This window comes from Lolium perenne, chromosome 4 (genome assembly GCF_019359855.2).
Source record: "Lolium perenne isolate Kyuss_39 chromosome 4, Kyuss_2.0, whole genome shotgun sequence".
NCBI classification, from domain to species: Eukaryota; Viridiplantae; Streptophyta; class Magnoliopsida; order Poales; family Poaceae; genus Lolium; species Lolium perenne.
The window spans coordinates 155,203,219-155,231,021 of record NC_067247.2 but is presented as its reverse complement, the minus strand read 5'-3'; the positions used below and the strand labels follow the sequence as shown (position 1 = coordinate 155,231,021).

General features: G+C 49.1%; 2 protein-coding genes across 2 annotated transcripts; both read right to left on the bottom strand.

The window, feature by feature from the left end:
- Window positions 1-84: 84 nt before the first annotated feature.
- On the bottom strand, window positions 85-1,752 carry LOC127294226 (uncharacterized). Its single transcript, XM_051323988.2, has one exon. The coding sequence runs from the start codon at window positions 1,639-1,641 to the stop codon at window positions 337-339; it is 1,305 nt and encodes a 434-aa protein (XP_051179948.1). The 5' UTR covers window positions 1,642-1,752; the 3' UTR covers window positions 85-336.
- A 5,290-nt stretch (window positions 1,753-7,042) lies between these two features.
- Window positions 7,043-10,853, bottom strand: LOC127294225 (AT-rich interactive domain-containing protein 2). Its single transcript, XM_051323987.2, has 2 exons — window positions 10,074-10,853; window positions 7,043-8,462 (listed from the first exon to the last, which is right to left on the bottom strand). Exons 1-2 carry the CDS (start codon window positions 10,707-10,709, stop codon window positions 7,599-7,601), a joined length of 1,500 nt encoding a protein of 499 aa, XP_051179947.1. The 5' UTR covers window positions 10,710-10,853; the 3' UTR covers window positions 7,043-7,598.
- Window positions 10,854-27,803: the final 16,950 nt, after the last annotated feature.

Sequence of the window (27,803 nt, the reverse complement as noted above, 5' to 3'; positions counted from 1 at the left end):
TGGACAAAGAGAATCAAATTGACATTACAACAATAAAGTCAAGGTAGTATATTCATTCCAACAGAATCTCCTCACGAACCCACAAAGCAGAATAACAAAATATATTGATTTGTAAACTATATGCAACAAGTAAAATAATAAGTACATAAGGCACATCAACATACAATACAGAGTTGGCAACATACCAAAGTAGCAGTTTTTGAGCCGTAACAGACAAACTTCCCGCATTGCAAGGTATACTAGGCTTTGTCGACATCTCAGTGACAAGCTGATCAGAGATAGACAGTTTACCACATCCACAACCAATTTCACAAACAAAGTACAGAGGTATTGACCTCATTTGGACAGGAGCAGCATGTCAGGTTTACGCTGCTTGCTGGGTGTGTTTGGCTTGGAACTTGGCCTGGAACTCGACGCAGTGCTTCCAGATGTGCCGGATGTTACCATTATCCCCGAGGCCGCTATAGCTGCTGCCTTGGCAGCCTTGCGCGCGCTTTTGTCGAGCTCAATCAAGCTCCGGGATGCCAAGATTGCCTGCGGCATGAGGTCATGACATGCCCGGGCATAGACAACCCGTACAGCTTCTGCGGCCGCATCCCGCACCTCCACTGGGTTGAGTGGAGCGAGCAGGCAGTGCCCAAGAACCCTCATCACTGGCTGCAGCAGCTCCCACGGGAGCTGCACCCTTGCCTCCCTTGCCTCCTCTTTACCACAATTCCGGCCACTGCTGTCTCCGTTGATACGCATCCTCGCCAATTCCTCCTCCAAGACCTTCCCGTTCCCATTCTCAGCCTCAGTGGACAACGGCGACATGGACCCCGCTGAATCCACCTCCTCTACCTCCAGCAGCTCGTCCTCGTCAAGCTCAAAACGGCACCTGCAGTACTGCCCGGCCCACGCCGCCACGGCATTACAGGCATCCACCTTGGATGCGGGGGGCATCTGCGAGATCTTGGCGTAGTAGGCCTCAAAGGCGACCCCGATGATCCCAGCGCGCTTGGTGGACTTGACCGCCGCCTGTGGCTCGAGCGGCGGGGACAGCACGCCGACCACCACATTGGCCTGGGGAGGGGGGATCGGCGGCGGGTGCGGCCGGCGGGGCGATTTGGAGCTGGGGGTGGACTGCGGAGTGTGGTAGAGGGAGGGGACGGAGAGGTCGGGGACCCGGACGAGGACGGGCTTCCCCTGGCGGTTCTTGGCCTCGGAGGAGTAGAGGGCGAGGAGGACGGCCTCGAAGCCGGAGAGCGGGGAGGGGAGGCGGAGGAGGTAGAGCGAGGAGAGGAGCGGGAGGAAGGCGAGAGCGGCGAGGCGGAGGTCGGGGTCCGGGGAGTGGAGCGTGTCGTAGAGCCAGTTGCAGGCGGGGTCGTCGGCGCCGCCGCCGGCGCGGAGCGCCCCGGAGAGCGCGTCGTAGGCGGCGGCGGAGCGGAGGAGCGCGCGGGCGGGGCGGTCGGAGTCGGCGAGCGCGGCGACGTCCGGGGAGGCCTGCGGCGGGAGGATGGAGGCGAGCGCGAGGATGCGGGAGCGCGCCTGGGAGACGGACTCCCACCAGGACGGGGTGGTGTGGTCGGCGGAGGCCGGGGAGGATCCGGAGGGGGAAGCGGCTGCGGCTGCGGCGGCGGAGGGGGCCGGAGAGGGAGGCATGGCTGGGTCTGGGTGAGTTGCCGGCCGGCGGCGGGGAAGACGAGATGAGATTTGGAGTCGTCTCTGTGTCTTCCCCTTGCTGTGGAATGGGCCTCTTGGTGGTTGAAGAATTTGGCAGGGGCCGTTTTGTAAGTTGGAACAAGTTGTTGGCAGCTGAGTTGTGCTTGTGCTTGTGGGAAGGGACAGCTCACGCAGCCGGTGCTCCTCAGCACCCGCCAAGTCCATGAACATTGACCAACTTCCCGATTATAGAGCGCCCGTTGCTGTTGCAGGGGTAAATTTGATCATTTTCCTATCCTATTCAAAGCCTCTGAAAGATGGACAAATTTTTACATTTAGCAAGAAGAATCACCACAAAGTCATACCGTATGGTTCTCCGTCGGGACCATTCCATCATATCGAACAACATTTGTGAAGATCCGAAGGCCATATCTGGTGAGGGGATTACCCAGAACGCGAAACCAACCTGCGGGAGGCTATAAAAGGAGAGGGGAACCCTAGCCACCATCAACAATCTTATTCACATGAAGTTGATATTTTAGATGTTTTTTTTGTGAGAAAAATTGTTTGAAGGATGTTGATATTGTTCGTATGAAAGAGATTAAAGTGAAGTTGGTTAACCTGTGGGTTTCAGGGGGAGACTAAAGCTTGGCAGCGCTCTAGAATAGGAAAATAGTTGAAGGAGATCGTATTTCCATGCTTTAGCTAATCAAAGAAAGCGTAATAAAACGCTTGCTATCCTGGATGGTCAGGATGGAACGGTTGAATCTACTGGGAGATGCTTCAGATTGCTTCTACTTTTTACAAAAATCTCTTTGCTAAAGAAGATCGTTCTGATTTCTCCCTGGGTGATGATTTTTGGGATGAGGCTGATTTACTCAATGATGAGGAAATTGTCCTCCTTGATTCCCCTTTTCCTGAAGAAGAAATCTATGCTGATGTGATGGGATCTTATGCTGCAGGAAATTGTCCCCGGACCTGACGGGTTCTCCTTCTTGTTATATCAGAATTTTTGGGCCCTTATTAAATCAGATTTCATGGCATTAATTAGAGATTTTGAAAGAGGAACAGTTGATGTTTCACGTCTCAATTTTGCTATTATTACTTTGATCCCTAAAGAGCGGGATGCTCGTGACACGAAGAAATTCTGTCCTATTAGTCTTGGTAATTGTAGTTTAAAGATCATAACTAAAGCTATTACGAATAGGGTGTCTCCTATTGGTAATAGGATTATTGCAAAGAATCAAATTGTTTTTATCAAAAGTTGATACATTCTAGAGAGTGGTGTTGCCACACACGAGGTTATTCATGACATGCATTAAAAAAAACAATCGGGTCTAGTTTTAAAACTAGATTATGAAAAAGCGTATGATCGCATTGATTGGGGTTTCCTCGATGATATGTTGAAATCTAGGCGCTTTAGTTTAAAATTCTCTAACCTGATCAAGTCTATCCTTGTTAAAGGTTCTTTCTGTGTTCGTATCAATGATGTCAATGGTAAGTACTTTGTTGCTAGGAAGGGGTTAAAACAGGGTGATCCCCTATCTCCCATCCTTTTCAACTTTACTGTCGATGTGTTTACAATTTTTTGTATAAAGCTGCTTCTAACAACATGATTTCTGGGCTTATGTCTAATGTTATTCCTGGGGGGGTTATTAGTCTTCAATATGTTGATGATACTATCCTCTTTCTTGAAAAGAATGTTGATATGGCTAGGCATTTGAAATGGTTTTTGACTTGTTTCGAACATATGTCTGGCATGCGAATTAATTATCATAAAAGTGACCTTCTCACTATTAATGTAGATGAGGAGGAGGCCAATCTGTTTGCACAGATTTTTTGGCTGCAAAATTTCAGACTTTCCTTTTACTTACCTAGGGGTCTCCCTTCACTTTTCTAAGTTACGGAGGGAGAACTTGCAACCTATCTTAGATAAGATTATGAAGCGTATTGCAGGTTGGATGGGTAAGTTACTATCTTATAAAGGTAGACTCATCCTTCTCCAATCATGTATTGCCAGTATTCCTATGTATTTACTTTCTTTTTTAAAAATTTCCTAAATGGGCTATCAAAATCATTAATTCCTAGATGGATCATTTCTTTTGGAATAACATGGGTGAATCTCATAAATACCATCTGGCTTCCTGGGACTTAGGAGTTTGGTGGCTTAGGTATCCAAAATATTAGAGAGTTCAACTTGTGCTTGCTTGCATATTGGATCAAACGTTACCATCTTGATAATAATAAGATTTGGAAAACTATTGTAGACTATAAATATAATCTTTCTCCAAATGTTCTTCGTGCTAACCCTACACATTGTTCTCCCTTTTGGAAGGGAGTGATATGGGCAGCATCTGCTGCTTGTGTGGGTTATAAATGGAAGGTGGGTAATAGGCGTAAAGTGCTTTTTTGGGAAGATAGTTGGCTTGGCCAATGTTCACTTGCGATATTATTCTGGGATCTCTATGTTATTGTGAATGAGCATTCAAAAACAATCGTTGATGTTCGGGATGGGGTTGAGTTACAATTCTCCTTTAGGCGATATGTTTCTCCTGTTTTGTTTAACAGGTGGCTCGAGTTGGTTGAGCTTATTAAGACAGTTGGGTTCTCTGTTGAGGAGGACTCTCCGGTCTGGCTTTTCCACTCCTCGGGTACCTACTCTGTTAGTTCTTTTTATGGCATTATTAATAATGGTGGGGTTATTCCTATTCATACTCCAGCAGTTTGGAAACTTCATGTTCCTCCTCGTATTGATATTTTCTTGTGGCTGTTATCCAATGATAGGCTCCTGACTAGAGACAATTTGAGTAAGAGAAGAACTTTGGATGATGAATCTTGTTTATTTTGCAATGAACATGAATCTGCCAAACACTTGTTCTTCGAGTGTGTTGTGGCGAAGAGCATTTGGGATGTCGTTTCGGATATCTTTAAACTTTCCAATGCCAACTCTTTTGAATCTGTTGCTCGTTGGTGGTTAAGTGATAATAAGAATTCAGTGCTTAATATTTTTTCTTCGGATACTTTGTGGACCTTATGGTCAGTTCGTAACGAAATTTGTTTCCAAGAGCTAAGATGGCCAGGTGTCAAGGAGCTACTCCGTCGTCTCAGATATACGATTAGAAGTTGGCATTTGTTATGCCCGGACAAACACTCGGCTCTCCTGGACGCGAATTTGCTCCTTCTGGATTACCACCTTGGGGAACTCCTCCGGATAGCCTAGACTTGACTTCTCTGAGGGGGCTATCTGGCAAAGATCAGGGGGTCTGTCCTCAGATGATGGAGGAAACTGCCGGCACCAAGAAAATGTCCCAGGGGAAGCTCGATGAAGTTGGTGTTCAGTAAATTTTAGAGTTGTGTCGCTTAGGATTTCTTTCCTGGTTGGTGCCACTGAACAAAAGAGTTCCTGTTTTGTTTGCTTGTCTTCTTTTCCTGTATGTGTTATGTGCTGAGATTGTCCGAGGGTCGCAGCTCGGTTGTAAAAACTCTATGAAAAACTTGGTTGCATGCAATGGAACCTGGGGGTTTCACCCCTTTTCATTAAAAAAATAACCTTATTCACATCTTGGTATGGTGGAGCCCTGCCACCGCTATAGATCTTCACCAACACCACCATCACACCACTGAAGGAAGAAGAGAATGAGACTTGGGAGAAGGAGGCACTGACATCAATCTCCATCAACACCATCGTCATCCACGCGGCCATCATCGATTCTTCCATTCATCTTGTTGTAATCCAGAAATTGATTGTGGATTTGCATTTGTATTCATGCATACAATCATACATATTTCATCTCATTATCATGATCATGCCTTGTATCTATATGTGACTGGTCTCTTAGTTCATGGGGAGATGGAGGAACCCTAGCACTTCTATGATTCGAAATAAAGATTTATGTTGATTAGTTGCAATATTGTGAAAGTGGTGGTTGTATTCGGTGATGTTGTATGTTGTGCACCATGCGATATTTTTCCATTAGGGGCATTGAAGGCAATCATCGTTAAGCGTGGTTGGAGGTGTGTGGGCGTACAAGTGACAACAATCCGTCGCCTCTTTTAGTCATGTCTTAACGAGCAGTAAGAGGTACAAGAGCTTATGACCATAGCCACATGAAGACCCTTAATTATTGGACCCGCGCAGCATGTGAAGGGACGCAGTAGTGTTATGAGAGGTGTGAAACAATGCTTACGGAAGAACCTTTATCGGGTCTCTCCTCACTTCACCAACATATTGTAACTAGCACATTAAGTTCTAATTAACATGGTACCCATGCTAGTGGTGAATCTGTGGTCCCCGAGAGCGCATTTTATTCCTTTGTAGTTCATCTTAATATCATTCACATGTTCTTAGTTTACTTATAGCAATAATTTAACACCCTTGAATATTTTCCAATTTTCTGAGTTGAATTTTTGGCACACTATTAGAACCAGTTTTCTGCAAGCTCATGAATATATCAGGGAAGAAGTGCATTATCATTAGAGACACATGGACAGAGATTTGGTGCACATGAGCACTAGTGATCCCTTTTCAGAAAAGTAATTAAAATTATATTTCTAAGTTTCAGAAAAATCTGAAAATAAATCATGATGTAGTCAGTGTTGTATCCCACGAACGTGTAAATTTTCAACTGGAAATAATGCATATTTTGAGCTGCACATAAATAACAAATATGTGGATCTGAGTATACTGATTCAAATCTCCAAAAAAAATGCAGACTTTGTCATTTTTGTGTAGCTCAGAAAACAAAACATTTGTAATTGAGATTTTATACGTTAGTGGAATACATCATTAGGTACTTTTAGAATTTTGTTACATAATTTTTTGAAATATATAAATATTATTTTTGAATTTTTTAATACAATGAGAGCACCGGTGCCCATGATCCAAAAGGACTTTTGGCATTATATTTGGAAAAGGAAATCTGGACACTGTAATAGAAATTGAAATTAAAAGAAAAGGATTATGTTGATAACAACATTTTATGCAAGAAACATGAGAATAAAAGATGAAAACATAACCCTAAAATGAAAATAGATCCTTACTTTGGAGATTATTCTGTGAAATAAATAAAATAATTATCCATGAAGCTACAGGTGAAACAGAAATAGACCAGAAAGGGTTCCGTTACAGGATTGACGGTTTTTTGCTAACAATCCTATTCAAGAAACAACACAAATAAATAGAAAATTCAGAAAAGGAGGGATGGTCCTCACTTTGAACTTGTTTTCAAAAACAAAACAAAAAAGAACCTATTAACTGAAATATGAATACACGATGGAATAAGCCAACAGAAGTAGAACTAAACTTAGGTCCAAATAGTAGTTTTAGAAGAGCAGCCATGAAGGCACCAAACCAGAGACCACACCATACTAGGTGATGGAAAACTCTTATGGACCAAACAGGTAGAACAAAGACTACTAAACCAAGCAAATTCTTGAAGTGCCGAACCAACAAACGTCACAAAGAAAAACAGTACACATGCTGATTATACAAAGAACATCTGCATCATTCATTTGAGAAGACTAACCTCTACATATACCCATGCACTTTCTACTCCATCACTCTAGTGAAATACAACAGAGAGGGGCTAGACCATGCTACTGGTGATTATGCCTACCGGATAGTGTACAAGTTAACCCACAAAGAATAAACAAAACAGGTACACATGATGATACCTTCCAAAAAAGCATTGGTGAAAATGCTGTTGTACCAGTGCACTTTTCGCTTGGAAATTTGTCCATGTGGGTGCTGACAGATAACCGTCAAAACTTCGACTGCTGATCAGGCTCCAAAATAGTAGCAAACTGTTCCAAGCTCTAACTCATGACTCGCAGCAACTCACATGCAATGTCATGGGTATGACAAAATCAATGAATGGAAGCATTCAATCTGATTTCTAAACAAGGAGAAAACTGAGAATTAGCAAGCTTCAACCAGCAACCTAGAATGTGGTCAGCAACTACTGATCAAGATCCATGCAGTGTGTACTTTGAATGCAAATGGTGTGCTTGGTACTGTCATACTTGGTTGCACTTTGTCCAAGACGGTTGCCCAAAAATCTGAATTCTGTCTCTTCCTCGTCATCACTATCTATCTTCTTTGGTGTAATCCTATTCTGGTAGCACCTCCGTCTAAGAAGAAAACAATTAAAATAATAGCTCACGAGTTCTTTCTTTCGCTTTAAACGAAAGGATAAGTGGAGACGGTTCCATAAATTCCTTCCTGGAGATGGAGCATACATTTGCATTACAGCCTTGAAATTTGCCTCCTCTTCATCTGTCCAAGAAAGTGCAATTTCCTCACCCATACGATCAAATCCCCACACGTAGAAAGCAGAACCAAGTTCACGTCTCAGCTGAAGCCGCCTTTCTGCAATGTGAAACCTAACACATTCTACTGATCGTGGAAAGTTGCAGCTGCAAATATCTTCTCTGCCTTTGCCAATTGGATCACGGTAAAATGGCGCTATTTTGTTCTCATTTTCCAGAGGCCAGAGTTTTGTGCCCAACCATTTCAAGGTTTCTGGATCACCATAATTTTCAGGCAGAATATTCGTCCACTGTGGCACATGTGCTTGATAACTGGGGCCAACTGGTGTAAAATGCCAACCATCAGACGAGCTTAGCTGCTTCTTGCATTCGTGTTTCCATTGTCCATTCAAATCGCTCTCCTCTTCTATGGCCATTGAGGACCCGTTCATATTTTCAACAACTTTTGTCAGCTTATTAGTATCTGAACCAGCATGCTGCACTAGAAGCTTTTTAGTGCATTGGACATCAATTTTGGCACTGGTGATACTCCCGCAGCACTTGCAACCCACTTCCTGCAGCAGCAGAAAAAGAATAGTTCAGCAATACGAATGAGAAATGTATCAAATCATCCTCTGGAGTAATGCTATGCATATGCGATCACAATCGGAATATTTTCATGTGGAGCAACACCAATTGTAGCCGAAGTAAGCAAGCCCTCTCGGTTGGTTCAGCTAATTTTGGATTGGTTTAGCTAGAAAGATACGATTTCGTAGCTCTAGTTAAAGAGGGCTATTGTTTTTAAAGAAATAAAGCAAATAAATCATTTCTAAACCCTCCACTCTATATATCTCTCCCTTCTGACCCCCTCCAGCAACCAGAGCACCTAACAAGCAATACCCGGAACAGAGCCTCCCACCTCCCACTTCAACTGTTATGCAACAATCATCAGGTAGGCAGCAAGGTTGCTAAGGCTTAACTACTTATGTGTGTGTGTGTGTGGTCAAAGATTTGTTCAAGAGAAGGATAAGTTCTCAGTTTCCATATTCATCAGGCCATCAAAATATATGTCATCCCAACGACAATTGTTAAAAATATAGATGAGATCGACCTCTAAATACGAAAAAAAAAATTTATTTAGATTTTTGGCTTTTATGAAGGGGAGCCTTGGCGCAGTGATACAGCTGTTGCGTCGTGACCAGGAGGTCACGGGTTCAAGTTGTGGAAACAGCCTCTTGCAAAAAAAATGCAAGGAAAGGCTGCGTACAATGACCCAATGTGGTCCGACCCTTCCCCGGACCCGCGCAAAGTGGGAGCTTCATGCACCAGGCTGCCCTTTTAGATTTCTAGCTTTTATCAAATACGCACTTAGTGTTCATCATTCTGATGATTCATTGGTCAAACATCAGGTAGTGAGCCCATTTTTAAGGATTTTTTTATCTAAGAATGAATTAATGTATTTAGCGTCTAGATACATCCAAATTTAGACAAAGTTAAGACATGTTTCATGGGACAGAGCGAGTACTATTGTTTTTACTTGTCTACAGTGTAATACATAAGGAGGGTTAGGCCAGATTTTACCCTTTGCTAGCATACACATAACCCTCAAGAAGTTCTAACTCATCGAGATGGCAATGGAACAAGTTTTACGCATTTCGCTCTATCCATATACTACTATACAGCCAAAAATGAAAAGTTAAGTAGTTAGTTTCATAAAAAAAACTAAATGCTTGTGTACTACCATCCAACCAGCACCAACAAAATTAGAAAGAGAAGGAATGGCAACTGTTCATTTGCAGGGTTTAAAAACTGGTCAAGCAAATAAGTTGCCTTAAAGCATGATTTAATGACTGGCAAAGCCTGAGGCACGAATGAACAAACAATGATACTTTGTAACTTTGGCATGAAGGAGTGAATAGACTACAATGATTATAAGTGTCCTGTTCTGACTACAAAACTGAAGTGTCTCGCTATCACACAGAAGCAGTGCCAGGCAGTGCAACACAGATTACCATTTACTAATTGTACATGAGTAAACATGTCAATAATTTCAATGCTCCAGGCTTTGCAATGATTCAATGTCACGATGAGTAATCCAACACCCAGTATAGTTACTTATATTTTAAAAGATTCAATGTCAAGATGTCAAGCATCTTCGGCAAGTTCATCAAAGGTATCGGAATCACCTGCAAGAGTGTGCCATTTGTCACGCTTGCGCGGCGAGCCCTCTTCCTGGACACCGCCTCGCGCACCGCCAACGCCACCGGGAAGTATTCATCCGCCAATCCAGCAGCCAAGGCGTCCTCCTCCGAGACGCTCTCGGCGAGCCCCTTCACCCATTCCAGCATCCCGGCCATGTCCTCCCTCTTCCTCTTTAACACCACATCCTGCTGCCCCCTCCCATTGCAGTACAGGGACGGCTCTTCCTTCTTCTCCGACGGCGGCTGAGCTTCCAAGAGCCTCTGGATCCAGCGATCTAGCGCGCCGAGGTACTTGGCGTAGAGTATCTTCACGGGCGCGGCGAGGGCTGCGGATTCGGCGGCGGCGGCCCAGGCGCCGGCGGAGCACGACGCGTAGCCGCCGCCTGCCTGGACGGCGGCGAAGAGGCGGAGGAGGTCGACGCGACGCCCGTCGCCTAGGGTCGCCGGGAGCGGGCGCGCGTCGCGCTTGCCGGGGTAGACCTCGCGCAGGAACGCGGCGAGGACGGCGTCGAACACCTCGGATGGGTGGGAAGATGCGGGGTCGGGGATCTTGATACCGGAGCAGAAGCCGAGGAACTGTAGCTTGCTGAGGATGTCGAGGGCGTCGGCGGCGGACTCCATGGGCACGGGGAGGCAGGCCTCGCCGGCGGCGAGGTCACCACGGTTGGCCGCGGTGGCGCATTCCTCTCTCTTCTTTGCTCATTTTTTCTGGCTTCGTCTCCTTTTTTCCCCACTTCGGTGGATGTGAAGGAGAGCTAAGTGTATGTGCTTAATCCCTAAAAAAGTGTATGTTCTTAAATTTAGAACTGTTCAAATATTGAAGATATTATAGATTCTAGGCAGATGTGAGATCAAATGTGGTGAAAGGAATCTTTTATCTTGTTGTGTATTTTAATTTAGATATTTTTTTACAGATGTAGATGTAGACGCTTACAACTATGCAGATACATTCACCCCTATAAAAACACACACACATCCTACCCTATGAGAACCTCCGAGAGACAGAGTTCAAGAAACTGATGATCCGGATGGTCTAGAGGTTGACAAAGTCACTAGAAACGTCTCGCTATCGATGAAAATATCACCTCCCACTGAATATTCCATCTTTATGAGACATCAAAATGACAAACCTATAATTCGAACTCCGATGCTTTGGGGGGGGGGGGGGGCACTACCCTCCTGTTCTCATTTAGAATATACTATACTCTCACGTCTCAAAATACAAGCTACAGTTTGATGCACGACTTTAACCACTTATATATATCAAATTATATAAGTTTATAATGTATAAACGGTATCGGTACATTCCTCTTACAAATCTCTTTTATTTTGTATATGTCAATATAAATTTTATGATTATATCATGAGTAAAAATTATAGTTAAAATTGAAAATTATTAACCAATAAAATTTAAGAACATGCTATGCTTTGAGACTGAGGAAATACTAGTTATGCTAGAATTAAAAACTAGAACCTCTGTTGTAAAATATAAAACGTTTGAGAAGTTGAGGTTGAACTTCCAAAATGTCTTATATTTGGGAACTGGTAGTATCATATATGTGTGTTATGTTGATATAAGAACTATCCGATGAGAGACGAAAGTAAATCCCTATGTGCTGAATGCGTAAGTGCCAGCTTAGAAATACTATTCAATCTGCTAAATAAGGAAGACGTACTTTCTATGTTCAAAAAAAGGAAGACGTACTTTCTCTATTCAGAAATAAAAGCTTCAGAATTAATCATAAAAGAGTGTATTTCTATTTTTTAGAAACAAATACTTCTCTCATTGCACGAGAATCAAGCTCAATAACATTTTACACATAGCCTATTTTCCATGCACTTAGCTCATTAAAGATGGGCGAATTAAAGAGAGGAGAGATGATGGATGAAAGATTTCCAATGCAAAGTTACGAATCTGAGTACCAGTAACGAACATCTCTCCCCGCCCCGACTCCTCTCGCCTCGCACGGCAGCACCACGCCTGAACGGCCACCGATGGCACCCCTTGACGGTCTCTTCCCATGTGTTCTCCGCCCCCGCCGCCGCCCTAGGCATTGTCTGGCAAAGTCTGGTGGTGTGGCAGCCCTACCTCGGTTGTTGACCGGAGCACATGGCGGCGGCTGGCTAGGCCTCCTGCAAGATGGCAGCGGCAGGATGGCGACGACCAGGATGCGCTGCTACGTGGCGACTGTCGGCCGACGGCGGCTTGGCGGGCCTAGGCAGGCTTCGCATGCTGGTCTCCTATCAATACTCCGTCTACGGTAGTGGCTCTCCTGGGCCTCTCCTGCGTCATGAGGAGCACAGGCAGCAACTCTAGGCATGGTGGTGGTGGCCATCTCCTTCACCCGAGGTCGTCGGCATGAGGCTTTGTTGTCGGATCGCGAGATCCATCACCTAGTCTCAGCTGCGAGTCGAGGAGACATAGTTGCCGGTGAAAACCAAACTGATTGGTGGGCGATGGCGGCGTTCTGCATCGTTACCTTAATGAACGCATCGCTAAGCAATGACTATCAACCTACTCTTGTTGCTCTGGGTATGATCTGGTCTTCCATACCGGACGATGGTGGGCATTGTGGTGTCGTTTTCTCTCTTGGGTGCATCATTTGTGGAGCATCGCTGGATGACAGAGGCTCGAGGAGGAGGAGGAGGAGATGTCAAGTCATGCATGGCTGACAGAGGCTACGTTGAGTCATCCCTAGCTGACAGAGGCTACGCTGAGTCATGCCTGTTCGGCAGGTGCTACGCACGTCAGATCTTCCATGAATGGCGGCATCGACAACAGGCCTAACAAGGACTAAACGGATCGGGCTAAGAGGATCTCTGCCCTGAAGATGGATCATCGGTTAGATGGTGCTGACGACTTCTGGAGAGAGGTCGCCAAAGGTCTACTAAACCGGTTGTGAGCTCCTATTTTCGCCATAAGGTGACTCGGGGATGTCCCCGGTATTTACTTGGTGGGTGGTTGTTTCTGCTTTTAGGGCGACATGTTACTTCACCCATTGTCGCGTTTCTAGGTGTTGAGTGGTGTCTTCGGATTTTATGGTGTATGACTGTCGTTGCCTATTCGACGGTACCTCAGAGGAGGGATCCTCACGAGGGGGAGAAGAAGTAGGGGCCATAGGGCGGAGTGCACTCGGGACGGTGGTACGCGATTTACCCAGCTTCGGAACACCTGCACGAGAACAGGGCCTACTGCTGCTTGTCTGGAATTATCTGGGCGCTTTCGCGTTGTTACAATGAGTTGTGGTTGTGCCTCTAGGGCTCCCAGGATCCGGCTTATAAAGACGCACGGATCTAGGGTTTACATGGAGAGTCCTAGCCGGATTACAGGTTTGCCTAACTACGGTACAATGTCTTGCCGTGTACGTCAAGGATCCAACCTTCCATCTATGCCGTACCGGATCCGGGTCCCTACTAGGCCTTCATGGATCCGGGTTCCTCCAAAGGTCGGTCGGATCCGGCTCCCTGCTCCTGGGCCGGACATCTTCCGTCAAGATCAACAGCAACTGGGCCGCCCGATGGGCCACATGCCTCATCACCATCTGTGGGCCACCCGGGCTTGCCGGATCTAGGCACTGTCGATGGTACACCCATGAAGTATACCCACAACAGTAGCCCACAGAGTTCTCCGAGTTTCGCCTGCTGTTTCCGCCTCGCTAGTCCACCATGGTTTCCAATAATATGGGTAACGCGGAGAAACTTGAAGAACTCCAACTTCACATTTTCTTCTTTTCCCAACTTTTAGTCGGAAAATGCTCCCATTCTGCGGGACTTCATCCATCGACGATTCGAAATACGTTTCTAGGTTACTTCCCTGCTTGCGAACGAGAGCCAACTTATTTTCACGCAATTACCCGGAACCTTAAAAGGCTCAAACGGTTCCGCCAATTCTGGCGCCATTTTCGCGCGATTTGTTCGGTAACTTATCTCTAGCCATTTTTACCGTTTAGGGTTTGGGACACGTGTCACGCATCCAACGGTGCGACGCTTGCGTTCCGACCACAGGATGCGGAGCACGAATCTCGTCCCGTCGGCCTATAAATATCCGCCGTCGACCCCATAATCCTCATTCACCCCCCTTTCTACCTCTCTGCGAAGCGCCGCCTCGAGCTTTCTCTCCGCCGTGCCGGAATCTCGCCGGAGTCTCGCCGGAGCTGCTTCGCCGCCGCACGGAGTTCGTCCTGTTCTTAACTTCGGCGAGCCACCGCGCAGAAACCTCGTCGCCGGCGACTCCGGCCACCGCGGACTCCATCACGGTGAGTTTTCGAGCTTCACTCTCGCGCCGTAGTCGGTAGGGATGAACGTTAGGTTGACGACGCTGGATCCGACTAAGGAATGTTTCCGCCAATGCCTTTTCTTCAGATGTCTTCAACGACTCCGCCTCCAACCTCTGAACCAATCCTGGCAACCCCAATCTCCTCTGCCCCTCCACCCTTCGTCCTAGTCAGGCTGGATCCTTCAAAGGATTCCGGCAAGGAGGCTGAAGGGACTTCTGCTAACCCGGAGAAAGCCTCCGGGGCGGATCAGGCGGAGCATAAGGCGGAAGAAATCGTCAAAAAATCGAAGGCTCGCCAACGAGGCTCTGAAGCCAAGGGAAAATGGTGGCCCTGTACCACCACTGAGATGGAGCTGAAGAACCTCGAGGCGGAGGGCTTCCTGCAACCCGGAAGCTGGAGGTCATTTCCAAGCGCTTTAGCTCCAGCTCCGGAGGACAACGAGATGGTGCTGACGAAAGCACTGGTGGAGCGGGGCTTTTCATTTCCGCCTTCGGACTTCTTCCTGGAAATCCTGAAGGTCTATGGGCTCCAGCCCCATAACATTTCTCCGAACAGCGTGCTTGCGATCAGCAATCACGTCACCCTCTGTGAGGGCCATCTCCGGGTAACTCCCGAGCTCTCCCTGTTCCAATATTACTTTACTGTCAAGAAGGAGAGGATCCGGCAGTCCACTGAGCTAGCAACATGCGGATCCATCACCTTCATGATCCGCCCAGGCCGCGTCTACCCCCACACCGACCGCCACGAATCCGCGCGGTACTGGTCTGGGGGCTTCTTCTACTTGAAGGACGTCTCCGACCCAGCGAGCACAAGGAAGTTGCCGCCGTTCAAGAACTGCCCCGCCACTGAGCTTCCGGCACGGTCACACTGCCCCCACCTCTCCGACTCGCCCCAGCTCACACGCGCCGTCAGGCGGATCTGCAAGCTGACGGAAGAGGGGCTGACAGGGAAGGACTTGACCCTTTCCTGGTTCACCAAGCGGATCCAGCCGCTCCAACACAGGGACCAGCTGATGTTCCAGTACACAGGGCGCGACGACCCAATGCGCGCCACAAAAGACAATCTTTCCGCCGACGCCATCGACAGGAGGATCCGGGTCCTCATCAAGATTCCGCGTGAACTTCACGTTCACGTGTGCAACAAAGACATTCACATGAATGGCTCCGGAACCGCGGTACGTCGCCTTGACTTTAGCCCATTGTGTTTCTTCGCATTCAAATTTTTTGTCTAAGTGTTTAACTCTATGCATTAGCTCGAGGCGCTTGAAGAAAGTGAACTCGGAACTCTCCTCCGGGTTCCTTCCACCGGCAACACAGATCCGGAAGCTGCATCAGAGGCGGAAGCTCACGAGGCTCCGCGCCCTTCTAAGAGGAAAAGGGTTGCCCCCTCCAGCCCTTCGGCCAAACGTGCCCGCGACGTGCTCAGCATCGCGGCAACTCGCAAGGCGGAGGCGGAGAAAAAGCGCCTCAAGCTCATCGATACCAGCAACCGATCCCAAACGGACATCCAGCAGTTCTTCAGACCTTCCGGGTAAGTGCAAAGTCTTCGAAGGAAAATTCTTCCGCTATCGTGAATCAGCACATACTTAATCGTAATGCTCTTTTCTTTTCACAACAGAAGTTCCGAAAACCAGCCCCCAAAGGCCCCTAAAGCCCCCAAGAAGAAGACTAAGCCATCTCCGGCTTCCATACCAGTCACACCAGAAGTCGGAGTTCCACCCAAGGCTGCTTCAGCTGCCAAGCCGGACCCTAAGGACGTTATCAACGTTGATGACATCCCTGAAGATCCGGCCACCGAGACTGCGCAAGGCGATTCCGGCAAGGGTGCCTCCTCATCTGCTCCTCCGCCTGAGCAACCCACCGCTACTTCCGCCGAGCCAACGGCCGAACAATACGAGCAGAAAGTGCAGCTGATCCATGCCACTGGCGCGTCCCAAACTTCGTCGCTGCAGAAGCTCCCCCTTTCTCAACGTCACGCGGAAATTTCAGCCATGATGGAGAAAGTATGGGGGCCCGCGGATACGGAGATGAAGGAGCTCTCCGACCTTGAAAGCGAACTCAAGGTCTTTTTTGCTAAGCATAAGGAGGTGCGCCAGGTAACACTAGCCCCCAAGCATTGGTTCAGACATTTTTCCGTGTAACATGTGTTAGCCGATGCTTCTCTCAACATTAGTCTTAGACAGAAATTTGAAATTTTCTCAATCCGGAACTTTGAACTCCTCGCCAGCCCCCAGAATTTTGAATTTCCGGCTAAATCCTCTCTGCGTTTCAGAGCACGCGGAAGCTGCACGAAGATCTGCGCGTCCATGTGCTGGAGCAGATGACGGAAATAGAAGGGCTGCGCCAGACTGCTGAGAGTAGTCGTCAAGCTGTGCTCCGCCTGGAGACCCGATTGAAGGGTGAGAAATCCGGGATGCTTAAATTTGTACTGTGTGAGCCACCATAGTGTATAACTTGTGTGATGTTCTGTTTTCAGAAGAAACTGACAAGCGTCCCACCATCGATGCCTTATCCGCCAAGGTCCAAGTATTGGAGGCGGAGAATGAAACTCTAAAGAACTTCTTGAAAGAGTCCTCCGAGAAGGAAACTAAAGAAAAGAAGGAGCTCTCCGAGAAACATTCCCGCGAGATGGCGGAACTGGCTGACAAACTCAAGAAGAGCCAGCAAAGGGTGACCACCCTGGTGGCCAAGAACAAGAGCCAGGAGGCAGAGGCGGAAGCAGTTGACAAGTTGATCTTCCGTAAGGACCCTTTTTGTTATTGTCTTGACTCCGACTTCCTCAAAATTTTCTCTGTCCGCGGAAGAAACTGATCCTTTTTACTTTGCAGCAAGCCTAGGCTTTGAATGGACCAAATATTCAACCCTCAAAATAACTGAGGCATATGAAGAAGCACGGAGCTCCATCGATGACCTCGTCGAAGCATGCTGCGGAATCGCCAAGTCCCTTAACCTGAAGAAAGCCAAGACAACGGTGATTGACCGCATGACGAAACTCATGCAGAACATGCCGGAACTTATCAAGGATTGGCAGGAATCTTCATCTCGCGGAGTCGCTGCCCTCGTGCTAGCCACCTGCAAGGCGCACTTCCCCACCATGAGATTTGCAGATGTCGCACGCAGAGTCCCCAAGGATACCGTCATGAGACATCTCCTCGCGGAAGCCATGGGATTTGATCGCCTTTTTGCTGGACGAGTTAACCACTCATTCTGGTACAACAAATATGATCTTCCCAAAGGCTTTTCCGACCCGGAGGAGGAGGAAGAAGAAGCTGCCGAGGAGGGCGATGAGGAAGGCTCCGGGTCAAGTGCTGACCACGACGAGGAAGGCTCCGACTTCGACGACGGCGGCTCAGGCGGTGGCTCGGATGATGGCTCCGCCTACATAGCTTCTGACGAGGAGCAGTCCTCCGAGAACCTGTGAAACAATGAGAATCGATGCATCACTTTTGACCCCGGAGTGGGTTTGTAATGAATAACTTAAATTTTTAAGTAGCTAGGGACGAAAACATGTTATGCGCGGGCGGAGAACACTTATCCTGCTATCCATTTAATATTATATGCATGTTTCGTTTTTGTGTTGGAAAGCAAGTGCTGACTTCGTTGTTTTCCGGCTTGCCCGCTTGACCTTCCGCGAGCCGGAAGACCTTAGCCGGAAACACTTGCCAGCGGCGACGAAGCCCAATGGCAATCCGTCAGTAACCGCGGAAACAAGCCCCCAAGCATAGGTGCCGGAAATCGCTGCTAGGAATCCACGAGTTCGCAACAGATAACAATTTAATCAGAAAACTTAAGATTACGTCCTAAAGGACGATTTTTGAAAATCACGACTTTTATACACGCCTAGGCGGAAACATCCAGCTCTGCGGTTTTAGTCGGAAAAAGCATACACGATCTAAAATGAACAAGTAAAGGAGGTAAAAGACTCAAAGAGTGAACCATAAGCTTTATTTCATTGATCATGTATAATTATTACAGAGTTTGTAACTCGGAAAAAATACGCTAAGTGTAGAAAGGACGTAGCTGTGCGATGTTCCAGGGGCGATCTGTCTCGTCGTAGATGTCATCCGGATCCTCACGCTTGCGTTTCTGGTGCCAATTAGCAGGTCTGTCCTTCAGCTCTCGGAAATCAACAAGGTAGTACGATCCGTTATGAAGCACTTTGCTAACAACGAAGGGTCCTTCCCATGGAGACTGCAGCTTATGGTCTTTCACCTGCCGAAGGCGGAGGACCAGGTCTCCTGTCATGAAAGAGCGATTCCGAACTCGACGACTGTGATAACGTCGGAGCTTCTGCTGGTAAATGGCGGAGCGCTGATCAGCTAAATTCCGAGCTTCCTCGATCAGGTCCACAGATAGCTGTCTGGCCTCGTCAGCTGTTTCTTCATTGAAGGCGGAAACTCGCGGCAAATCGTGGATGATGTCGGAGGGAAGCACGGCTTCGGATCCGTATACCAGGAAAAATGGGGTAAACCCTGTTGACCTGTTAGGGGTAGTTCGCAAACTCCACAAGACAGCTTCCAACTCGTCAGCCCAAGCTCCAGCTGCTCGTCGCAGCGGTTCTTCAAGGCGTGGCTTAATTCCTGATAATATTAGGCCGTTAGCCCTTTCAACTTGACCATTGGATTGTGGGTGAGCCACAGATGCAAGGTCCAGTCGAATCCCTACTGTCTCACAATAATCCTTCAATTCTCCCTGTGCGAAGTTTGTGCCATTATCTGTGATTATGCTGTGTGGGATGCCGAATCTCATCATGAGGCTGCAGACGAATTTTAGTGCCGTAGCACCGTCGGCTTTTCTCACTGGCTTAGCCTCGATCCATTTGCTGAACTTGTCAACAGCGACCAGGAGGTATTCAAAACCGCCAGGAGATGATCTTTTTAACTTACCAACCATATCGAGCCCCCAGACCGCAAACGGCCAGGTGATAGGTATGGTCTTCAGCTCTTGGGCTGGAGCGTTTGGTTGAGTAGCGTAGTACTGACAACCTCGGCAGGTCTTGACTATCTTATCAGCATCTTCTTTAGCTATGAGCCAATAAAAGCCTAGCCGAAAAGCTTTTGCAACGAGTGACCTGGGAGCGGCATGATGCCCGCAATCCCCTGCATGGATCTCTCTGAGGATTTCAATGCCATCTTGATTAGAGACGCATTTGAGAAATACCCCTGTTGCGCTTCGTTTGTAGAGCTGTCCATCAACAATTGTGTAGGATCGTGCTCGCCTGATGATCTGTCGCGCGAGGACCTCGTCCTTTGGCAACTTCTGATCGATGAGGTAGTCCAGGAAAGGCTGTGTCCAAGCCGGAATGATGATCATCACTTCTCTAGCCGAAGATACTGCCACCTCTGGGTTTTCCGGGTTAGCGCCCTTCACCGAGGGTATCCGGAGATGCTCCAAGAAAATTCCAGGCGGAATTGGCTTCCTGCCGGATCCGAGCTTGGATAGCATATCTGCCGCTGTGTTGTCATCTCGTCTGACGTACTTGACTTCGTATCTGAGGAAATGTTTGGCGATCTCGTCAACTTCGTCTTTGTAGGCCGCCATGACTGAGTTTCTGGAGTTCCAGGTTCTGGCTACTTGCTGTGCCACCAGGTCTGAATCTCCGCAACATATGGTGTGCTTGATCCCTATTTCCTTGGCGATGCGCAATCCGTGTAGTAGAGCCTCGTATTCCGCCATAGTGTTTGTAGCTTCGAAGTGTATCTGCATGACATACTGCAGTTCTTCTCCGGTGGGGGACTTCAGGGTGACTCCGGCTCCTGAGCCTTGATGCTGTTTATATCCATCGAAGTGCATAACCCATGTTTCTGGTTCCGGCTCCAGGTTTGCATCCGGAGCTTCTGTCCAATCTGCGACGAAATCTGCCAAGACCTGGGATTTGACCGCGGTCCTGGCTTTGTAGTTGATGTCAAAGGCGGATAATTCAATGCCCCATTTTGCTGTGCGTCCTGTTGCGTCAGCGTTGTTGAGAATCATTGACAGCGGAGCCCTGCTCACGACTGTTACTGGATGCTCTTGGAAGTAGTGTCTCAGCTTCCTGCTGCCAGGGGCGGAGCTACGTGAAGCTACCATGGTGCACATGCACCAGGGTAGGAAAAAATATAACCCTGCAATTAGCCTGAAATCTAGTGTGTGCACCCCTCTAGACAATGGTTTGTGCACCAGTGTGGCTTGAATTTGTCTAAAATTGTAGGTTAGCTAGGAGCTGTGCATCCTGATAAGCTTTGCTCTAGCTCCGCCACTGCCTGCTGCCTAGGAAAACTCCGTAGGCCAACTTCTGAAAGTGAGGGTAGCGCTGTTTGGACTCCGTAAGGACTTCGCTAATATAGTATACTGGCCTTTGGACTCCATACTCGTGACCTTCTTCCTGTCGTTCCACCACGATGACGAGGCTGATGACCCTGTTGGTAGCTGCCAGGTAAAGGAGCATAGGCTCCGACTCTCCTGGAGCTGCTAGGATAGGTGGGGAGGTGAGTATGTCCTTCAACCCTTGAAGAGCTGCATCTGCTGCCTCGTCCCAGACAAACTTGTCTGTTTTCTTCAATAGCTTGTACAGGGGAAGTGCCTTCTCGCCAAGACGGCTAACAAACCTGCTGATTGCTGCGACACAACCAGTGAGCCGTTGCACATCTTTGAGACAAGTTGGCCTTTTTATGCACAAAATTGCCTTTATTTTTTCCGGGTTCACTTCAATGCCCCTGTTAGAGACAATGAAGCCAAGGAGTTTTCTAGCTGGTACGCCAAAGACGCACTTCAGCGGATTCAACATCATCTTGTACCGACGGAGGTTCTCAAAGGTTTCTGTGAGATCGCTGATCAAGTCGGATCCTTTCCGAGTCATGACCGCGATGTCGTCGACGTAGGCGTGTACGTTCCGGCCGATCTGGTCCTTCAAGCACCGCTGCATCGTACGTTGGTAGGTGGCACCTGCGTTTTTCAAGCCAAAGGGCATAGTAACATAGCAGTAAGTGCCAAATGGGGTGATGAATGAGGTCGCCTTTTGGTCAGACTCCTTCATCAGGATCTGATGATACCCGGAGTATGCATCAAGAAAACACAGAAGTTCCGCCCCCGCCGTCGAATCAATGACTTGGTCAATGCGCGGCAAGGGGAACGGATCCTTCGGGCAATGCTTGTTCACGCCAGAGTAATCGATGCACATTCTTAGTATTTCAGTGTTCTTTTTGAGTACAAGGACTGGATTTGCGACCCAATCAGTATGGATAACTTCTATTACAAAACCTGCCTCTAGTAACTTAGCTAGTTCCATTCCTATGGCGCGGCGCTTCTTATCTCCAAAGCGTCGCATAGCTTGCTTCACCGGTTTAGCCCCCGGATTTATGTTGAGATAGTGCTCGGCGAGTTCCCTAGGTACTCCGGACATGTCAGAAGGTTGCCATGCGAAGATATCCATGTTAGCGCGGAGGAACTCGACGAGCGCGTCTTCCTATTTGGGGTCCATGTTGGCTCCGACTGAGACTTGCTTGGAATCGTCGCCTTCCTTGAAGTTGACTTTCTTGGTCTCTATCGCGGCCTTGAAGGAGTTTTTCTGTTCGGAGATCTGCTTCTTGGTGGTCTGCATTTCAGTCGGATCCACCGCGGCGCTGTAGCCTTTCAGCTCTTCTCCAGATATCACAGACTCTGCGAAGGCGGCTTCGCCCAACTCGCACTCATGAGCCTTTTTGTAGTCTCCGGATACGGTAATCATACCCTTAGGACCCGGAATCTTGAGCTTGTTGTAGATGTAGCATGCTCTCGCGTGGAACTTGTGGTAGGTGGGCCTGCCGAAAATGACGTGGTAGGAGCTCTTGAAGGGCACAACTTCGAACGTGATCTTCTCTTCGCGGAAATTGTGAACATCGCCGAAGGCCACGGGAAGTGTGATGCTGCCGAGGGAATTTGCCTTCTTACCCGGAACTACGCCATGAAACTCAGTGTTGCTGTGCTTGAGCTGTTCCTTGGTGAGGTTCATCCGCTCTAGAGTCTCTAGGTACATGATGTTCAAGCTGGCTCCACCATCCATGAGGCACTTGGAGAAGTCATACCCGTCTATGCGGGGACTTACAACCAAGGCGTAGCATTCTTTTGGCACAATGGCAGGGTGATCCTTCCTGTCAAATGTGCACGGGACTTCCGACCACCTGACATACTGCGGCACAGCCGGAACTGTGGCGTTCAGGATCCGGGTAGCTGACTTGGTAGCGCGGACTGTTGGGGTTCCGAGGAAAGTGTGGTAAGCCCCCACGCTCTTTTTCTCGAATGGGTTGGATTTGCCTACGGACCCTGCCTTGGGATCCGGCGAGTTATCATCTTCATCCATCGCCTCGGAACTGTCCTCCTCCTTGTCTTTGTTCTTGCCCTTGCCTCCCTTGCCGCGTGGGCGGTGCTTCCGGGCTCGCTTGTATCCTGCCTCCGGGTCGCTCTTTAGATCATTGACCCACTTGCAGTTGCGGTTTGTGTGAGTGGACTTCCCTGTAACCGGATCCGTGGCCAGGCAGGGCATGTCTCTGTACTCCTCGTAGGTTTGCGGGGCGCGGGATCCGCCAGCTGTGACCTCAGTGCCATGCTGCTGACCCCTGCCGGCTCCGCCTCCACGGCCGCGTCCTCTTCCGCCTCCTGAACCTCCGCGTTGAAACGCCATGGCGACCATCTCGGATCCGCCACTCTTCTGGTCCTCAGGGTTCTTGCGTTTATGGCTGCTGCTGCTGCCGTTATCACGGTTCTTCTTTTGTTGGTGTAGGGGGATTGCTGTAGCTGCAAGATCACCGCCTGCGTCATCATCGGCGGCAGTATGGTCACTGGCAATGGAGATCATTTCATCCAAAGTCAGCTTATTTGCATTAGCCAAACAAGTGATCTTATGCCTCAGCAATCCTCCTCTCTGCAATCCTCCAATGAAGGCGTACATGGCAGTGGTGTGGTCGACGTTTTCGCACTCGTTCCTGCATGCCAACCATCGTGTGAGGAAGTGTCTTGAGGATTCTCCCTTCTTCTGGATACAAGCTTGTAAGTCGCTTGCCGTGGCGGATCTTTTGTAGGTGCCTCTGAAGTGTTTCTCGAAAGCGGTCTTCAGGTCAAACCAGCAAAAGATGGAGTTCTTCTCGAGGTCGCTGAGCCAGATCCGGGCTGGACCTACAAGGTATAACTGGAGCATGCGGCAGGCGATATTAGGGGTTCCTCCGGCAAAGGTTACTGCATTATAGTAATCCTCAATCCAGGTATCCGGCCTTTCGGTGCCATCATAATGCTTCAGGTTTCCGGGTAGTTTGAGGTTCATCCTTGGCTTTGGTTCCTCTCGAATCATCCTACCAAAGCACTTCGGACCGATGTAATCAGTTCTGTATTCGTTGAGGCGTTCCCGCGCGTCGCGCGAACCGTGGCGAGGAGACTGTGAACGAGAGCGAGATCTTCGGCCGCCGCCTCCGCCTCCACCTCCGCCGCCACCGCTAGGTGGTGGTGAGGGAGACCTGCGAGGGGGTCGATCTGACTTCTTGCTTCCGCCTTCAGATTCTCCGCGGCCTTCCCGGTGCTGGCTCCGGCTCCTGCGGCTGCCTTCGTCATGGCGTTGGCTGCCCTGGCCGTTCCGGCTCCGGCGAGGCTCCGGGTCGCGCTCCTCATTCCGACTCCTCCTAGGCTCGGGCTCACAATCGTTGTTCTGGTTCCGGCGAGGTTCCGGCGTGCGCTCCCTGTTTCTGTTTCTTGAGGGCAGCACGTTGTCGCGGATAACAATTCCACCATGCCCCTGGGGCCTGATGTTTCCGGCTGGACTACGGCGGCGAGGGGGACGCGGGTAACCATTAGGCGGAGGAGAGGGGTTGCGGTACTTGTCCCGTCCAGAGTACATTGCATCCTTTCCCTTTCTTGGATCTGACGGAGGCGTCCTTGATGGGACGGGGATTGGATTTGGGTGTTCTTTGGCTTTCCTTCTGCGTTCCGAAGAGCCGGTTCGCGATTCGTCATCTCGATGGCGATTATCGTGGGCGTCCTTCTGCGCAGTGGAGACGCAATGCTCCGGGTTAGATTCCAACTTGCGCGAAGTGTCTGCCTTGCTCTGCTGCATCATTGCTGAAGCGACGAGCGTGCGAACGTAGTCGATATCGATCTCCTCGTTCTTTTTCTTCAAGATCTCTGCAGCCTTCGTCATATTGTCCTTTGGGGTTGCGAACGGCTGCTGCTCCGTTGGAGTTGCGAAGGTGATCCTGCAGGGAGCTATCAACTCACGCCGGACCCTTTCGACCTCATGCTGAGCTTCAACGATCTTGTCCTCCCAATGCTTTCGGAGTTCCTTGACCTTTGCCAGTCCTTCGTCCACCTCCTGCTCGCGCTGGATGAAGTCTTCCACAAAAACTGCGGCGTGCTTCCTTTCCTCCAGCATGGCGGCTGCAGTGTCCTTAAACTTCTTGGCTGTGGCCAGCAGCTCCAGTCTCTTAGCTTCTAATGCTTCTATGTCTTCGGGAGTGATGGGTTTGTTAAGAATATCCGAGCGATAAACCGCATCCATGCCTGCTTGTGCAACCATCTCTTCAGGCGACAGGAGGTCCTCCGAGGAAGAATCCTTGCGGGGTCGCTCCCGCGACATTGGAGATCCCTGATGGGATGGCTGGGGGTCGGATTGGGTGGCTGCCCCTTCTAATCCATGTTCTCCCAGCGCCGCTACAGTCGCAAGTACCTGCTTTGGCTGGGCGGAGTCAACTTCAGACTGATCACCGTATCCATATTCCTTCACCCTGCGGTCGAACTCTTCAGTGTCCATGGATTGGGTATCTCCGGAAATTGGGCTTAGGTTGCCCAGAATCGACTCTTCCACCGGGGCTCCGCTTTCTCCGACAGCCTCCTGCTGATCCGAAGCAGCGTTGTTTTCCGGGGTCTCGACCTGCTCGGGACCAGCTCCGGCTTCTTGAGGGGCGGTTCCGGCGGTATGGGCCAAGAAGTGCACGAAGTGACACCTTTGCTTCTCTAACACCTGGGAGACCCAGGCGGATCTGCATTGGTCTTCCACCTTTACTTCCTGCTCAGGGGCGGATTGGGTGGGTTTTGATTTTTTCAGATCTAAGGCGGAATCTCCGCTGGGAAGTTCCAGCGTCTCAGATCGGATCTTTGCGACAGCGTCCAGCTCTGCGGCGGTCGCGTCAGCGTTACTTACCAGTGGGTTTCCGTCGGAATCGACGGTTTCCCCGATGAAGATGTGAATGCCGCCAACTGGGATGATGGAGAGCTTGACGGGGTCGGTTTTAGCCGGAATCCAGCACTCATCCGGAGGGACGATCGGCAGATTTCCGGCGTAAAGGACACGCCCCACAGCGATGGTGTCGTCGAAGCTTCCCATGGCGGAACCCTCCCGGTTCCGGCCTCCAGACGCCTCAGGCCCCACGGTGGGCGCCAACTGTCGTTGCCTATTCGACGGTACCTCAGAGGAGGGATCCTCACGAGGGGGAGAAGAAGTAGGGGCCATAGGGCGGAGTGCACTCGGGACGGTGGTACGCGATTTACCCAGCTTCGGAACACCTGCACGAGGACAGGGCCTACTGCTGCTTGTCTGGAATTATCTGGGCGCTTTCGCGTTGTTACAATGAGTTGTGGTTGTGCCTCTAGGGCTCCCAGGATCCGACTTATAAAGACGCACGGATCTAGGGTTTACATGGAGAGTCCTAGCCGGATTACAGGTTTGCCTAACTACGGTACAATGTCTTGCCGTGTACGTCAAGGATCCACCCTTCCATCTATGTCGTACCGGATCCGGGTCCCTACTGGGCCTTCATGGATCCGGGTTCCTCCAAAGGTCGGTCGGATCCGGCTCCTTGCTCCTGGGCCGGACATCTTCCGTCAAGATCAACAGCAACTGGGCCGCCCGATGGGCCACATGCCTCATCACCATCTGTGGGCCACCCGGGCTTGCCGGATCTAGGCACTGTCGATGGTACACCCATGAAGTATACCCACAACAATGACCTTAACAAATCCATGTTGAATAAAGTTTAAATAAAAACCATATGCATTACTTTAATGCAGAGGCTGGAGCTTCATCTCCATTTTGAAAAAAATTGCATTGGAAAACCTAGGCGTCCACCTTTTTTTCATGGACTGAGGGAGTGAAAGGACACAGATGTCGCCTAGAGGGGGGGGGGTGAATAGGCCGTTTAAAACTTTTACGAGATGGGCTTAACAAATGCGGAATAAAACTAGTGTTTACTTTTTCAAGCCCAAAGCCTATATACTATGGTTCACCTATGTGCACTAACAACTTATTCTAAGCAAAGGTTCACCTATGTGCACCAACAACTTAAGCTAAGCAATACAAGAAAGTATGTGATAGCAAGATATATATATAACTTCAAGCACGATGGCTATCACAAGGTAAAGTGCATAAGTAAAGAGCTCGGGTATAGAGATAACCGAGGCACGCGGGAGACGATGATTTATCCCGGAGTTCACACTCTTGCGAGTGCTAATCTCCGGTGGAGAGGTGCGGTTGCTTAGTGCTCCCGAACGCCACAAGAGGCTCACCTTGAGGTGTGGTTGCTCGATGCACACCAACGCCACAAAGGCCTCACCCCAAGATGCGGTACTCACACCACACACCGAATGCCACGAAGGCGCCTCACCTAAATCTCCTGTGACCCTCGCCACAAAGGCCTAGGTCACGGTTCCACTAAGGGATTTCCTTCGAGGCGGAAACCGGGCCTTACACAAAGAGTGGGGCACACATCCACAACTTAATTGGAGGCTCCCAACAAACCGCCACAAAGGCCTAGAATCCGTCTAGGGTTCCAAGAACCCAAGAGTAACAACTTTCTTGCTTTCACCTCCACGAATCACCGTGGAGAACTCAAACCGATGCACCAAATGCAATGGCAAGAACACCACAAAGATGCTCAAGTCCTTCTCTCTCAAATTCCAACAAAGCTACAAAAGCTGTTGGGGGAATAAGAGATGAAGAATAAAGGAATTCACAAAGAACACCAAGATCAAGATCTAGAGAGTTCCACTCACAAAGAGATGAATTTGATTGGTATAAATGTAGATCTAGATCTCCTCTCTCTTTTCCCTCAAGAATATGCAAGAATCATGGGAGGAATCAAGAACTAGGGCAAGCTTTGAAGTACAACAATGGAGGGGAGAGAGAGAAAGTGAACCAGCCAGCCCAAGGAGGAAGAAGGGGGTCTTATATACCCCCTCCAACGAAATATGACCGTTTGGGGCCTCCCAGGCCGGAAAATCCGCCCCCGGGCCGGATTATCCGCCCCCGAAATCGCCCCTGGACTCGGGCCGGATATTTGCCCGTAATTGGCCATTCGGGCCGGATTATCCGCCCCCCAGAAAACTGCAGAAACACCAAAACTAAAACGGGCATAACTTTAGCAACCGGACTCCGATTTTGATGATCTTGGGCTTGTTTTGAAGCTAGGAACAAGCTCTACAAGATCATGCAGGAAACCATCATA

What these genes read in the sequence shown, in the direction of transcription:
- LOC127294225 (XM_051323987.2), bottom strand. Translation starts at nt 10,709, where the DNA reads ATGGAGTCCGCCGCCGACGCCCTCGACATCCTCAGCAAGCTACAGTTC. An exon ending in CAAATGGCACACTCTTGCAG is followed by an intron (nt 8,463 to 10,073) that starts GTGATTCCGATA and finishes CTGCTGCTGCAG; the next exon opens with GAAGTGGGTTGCAAGTGCTG.
- LOC127294226 (XM_051323988.2), bottom strand. Translation starts at nt 1,641, where the DNA reads ATGCCTCCCTCTCCGGCCCCCTCCGCCGCCGCAGCCGCAGCCGCTTCC.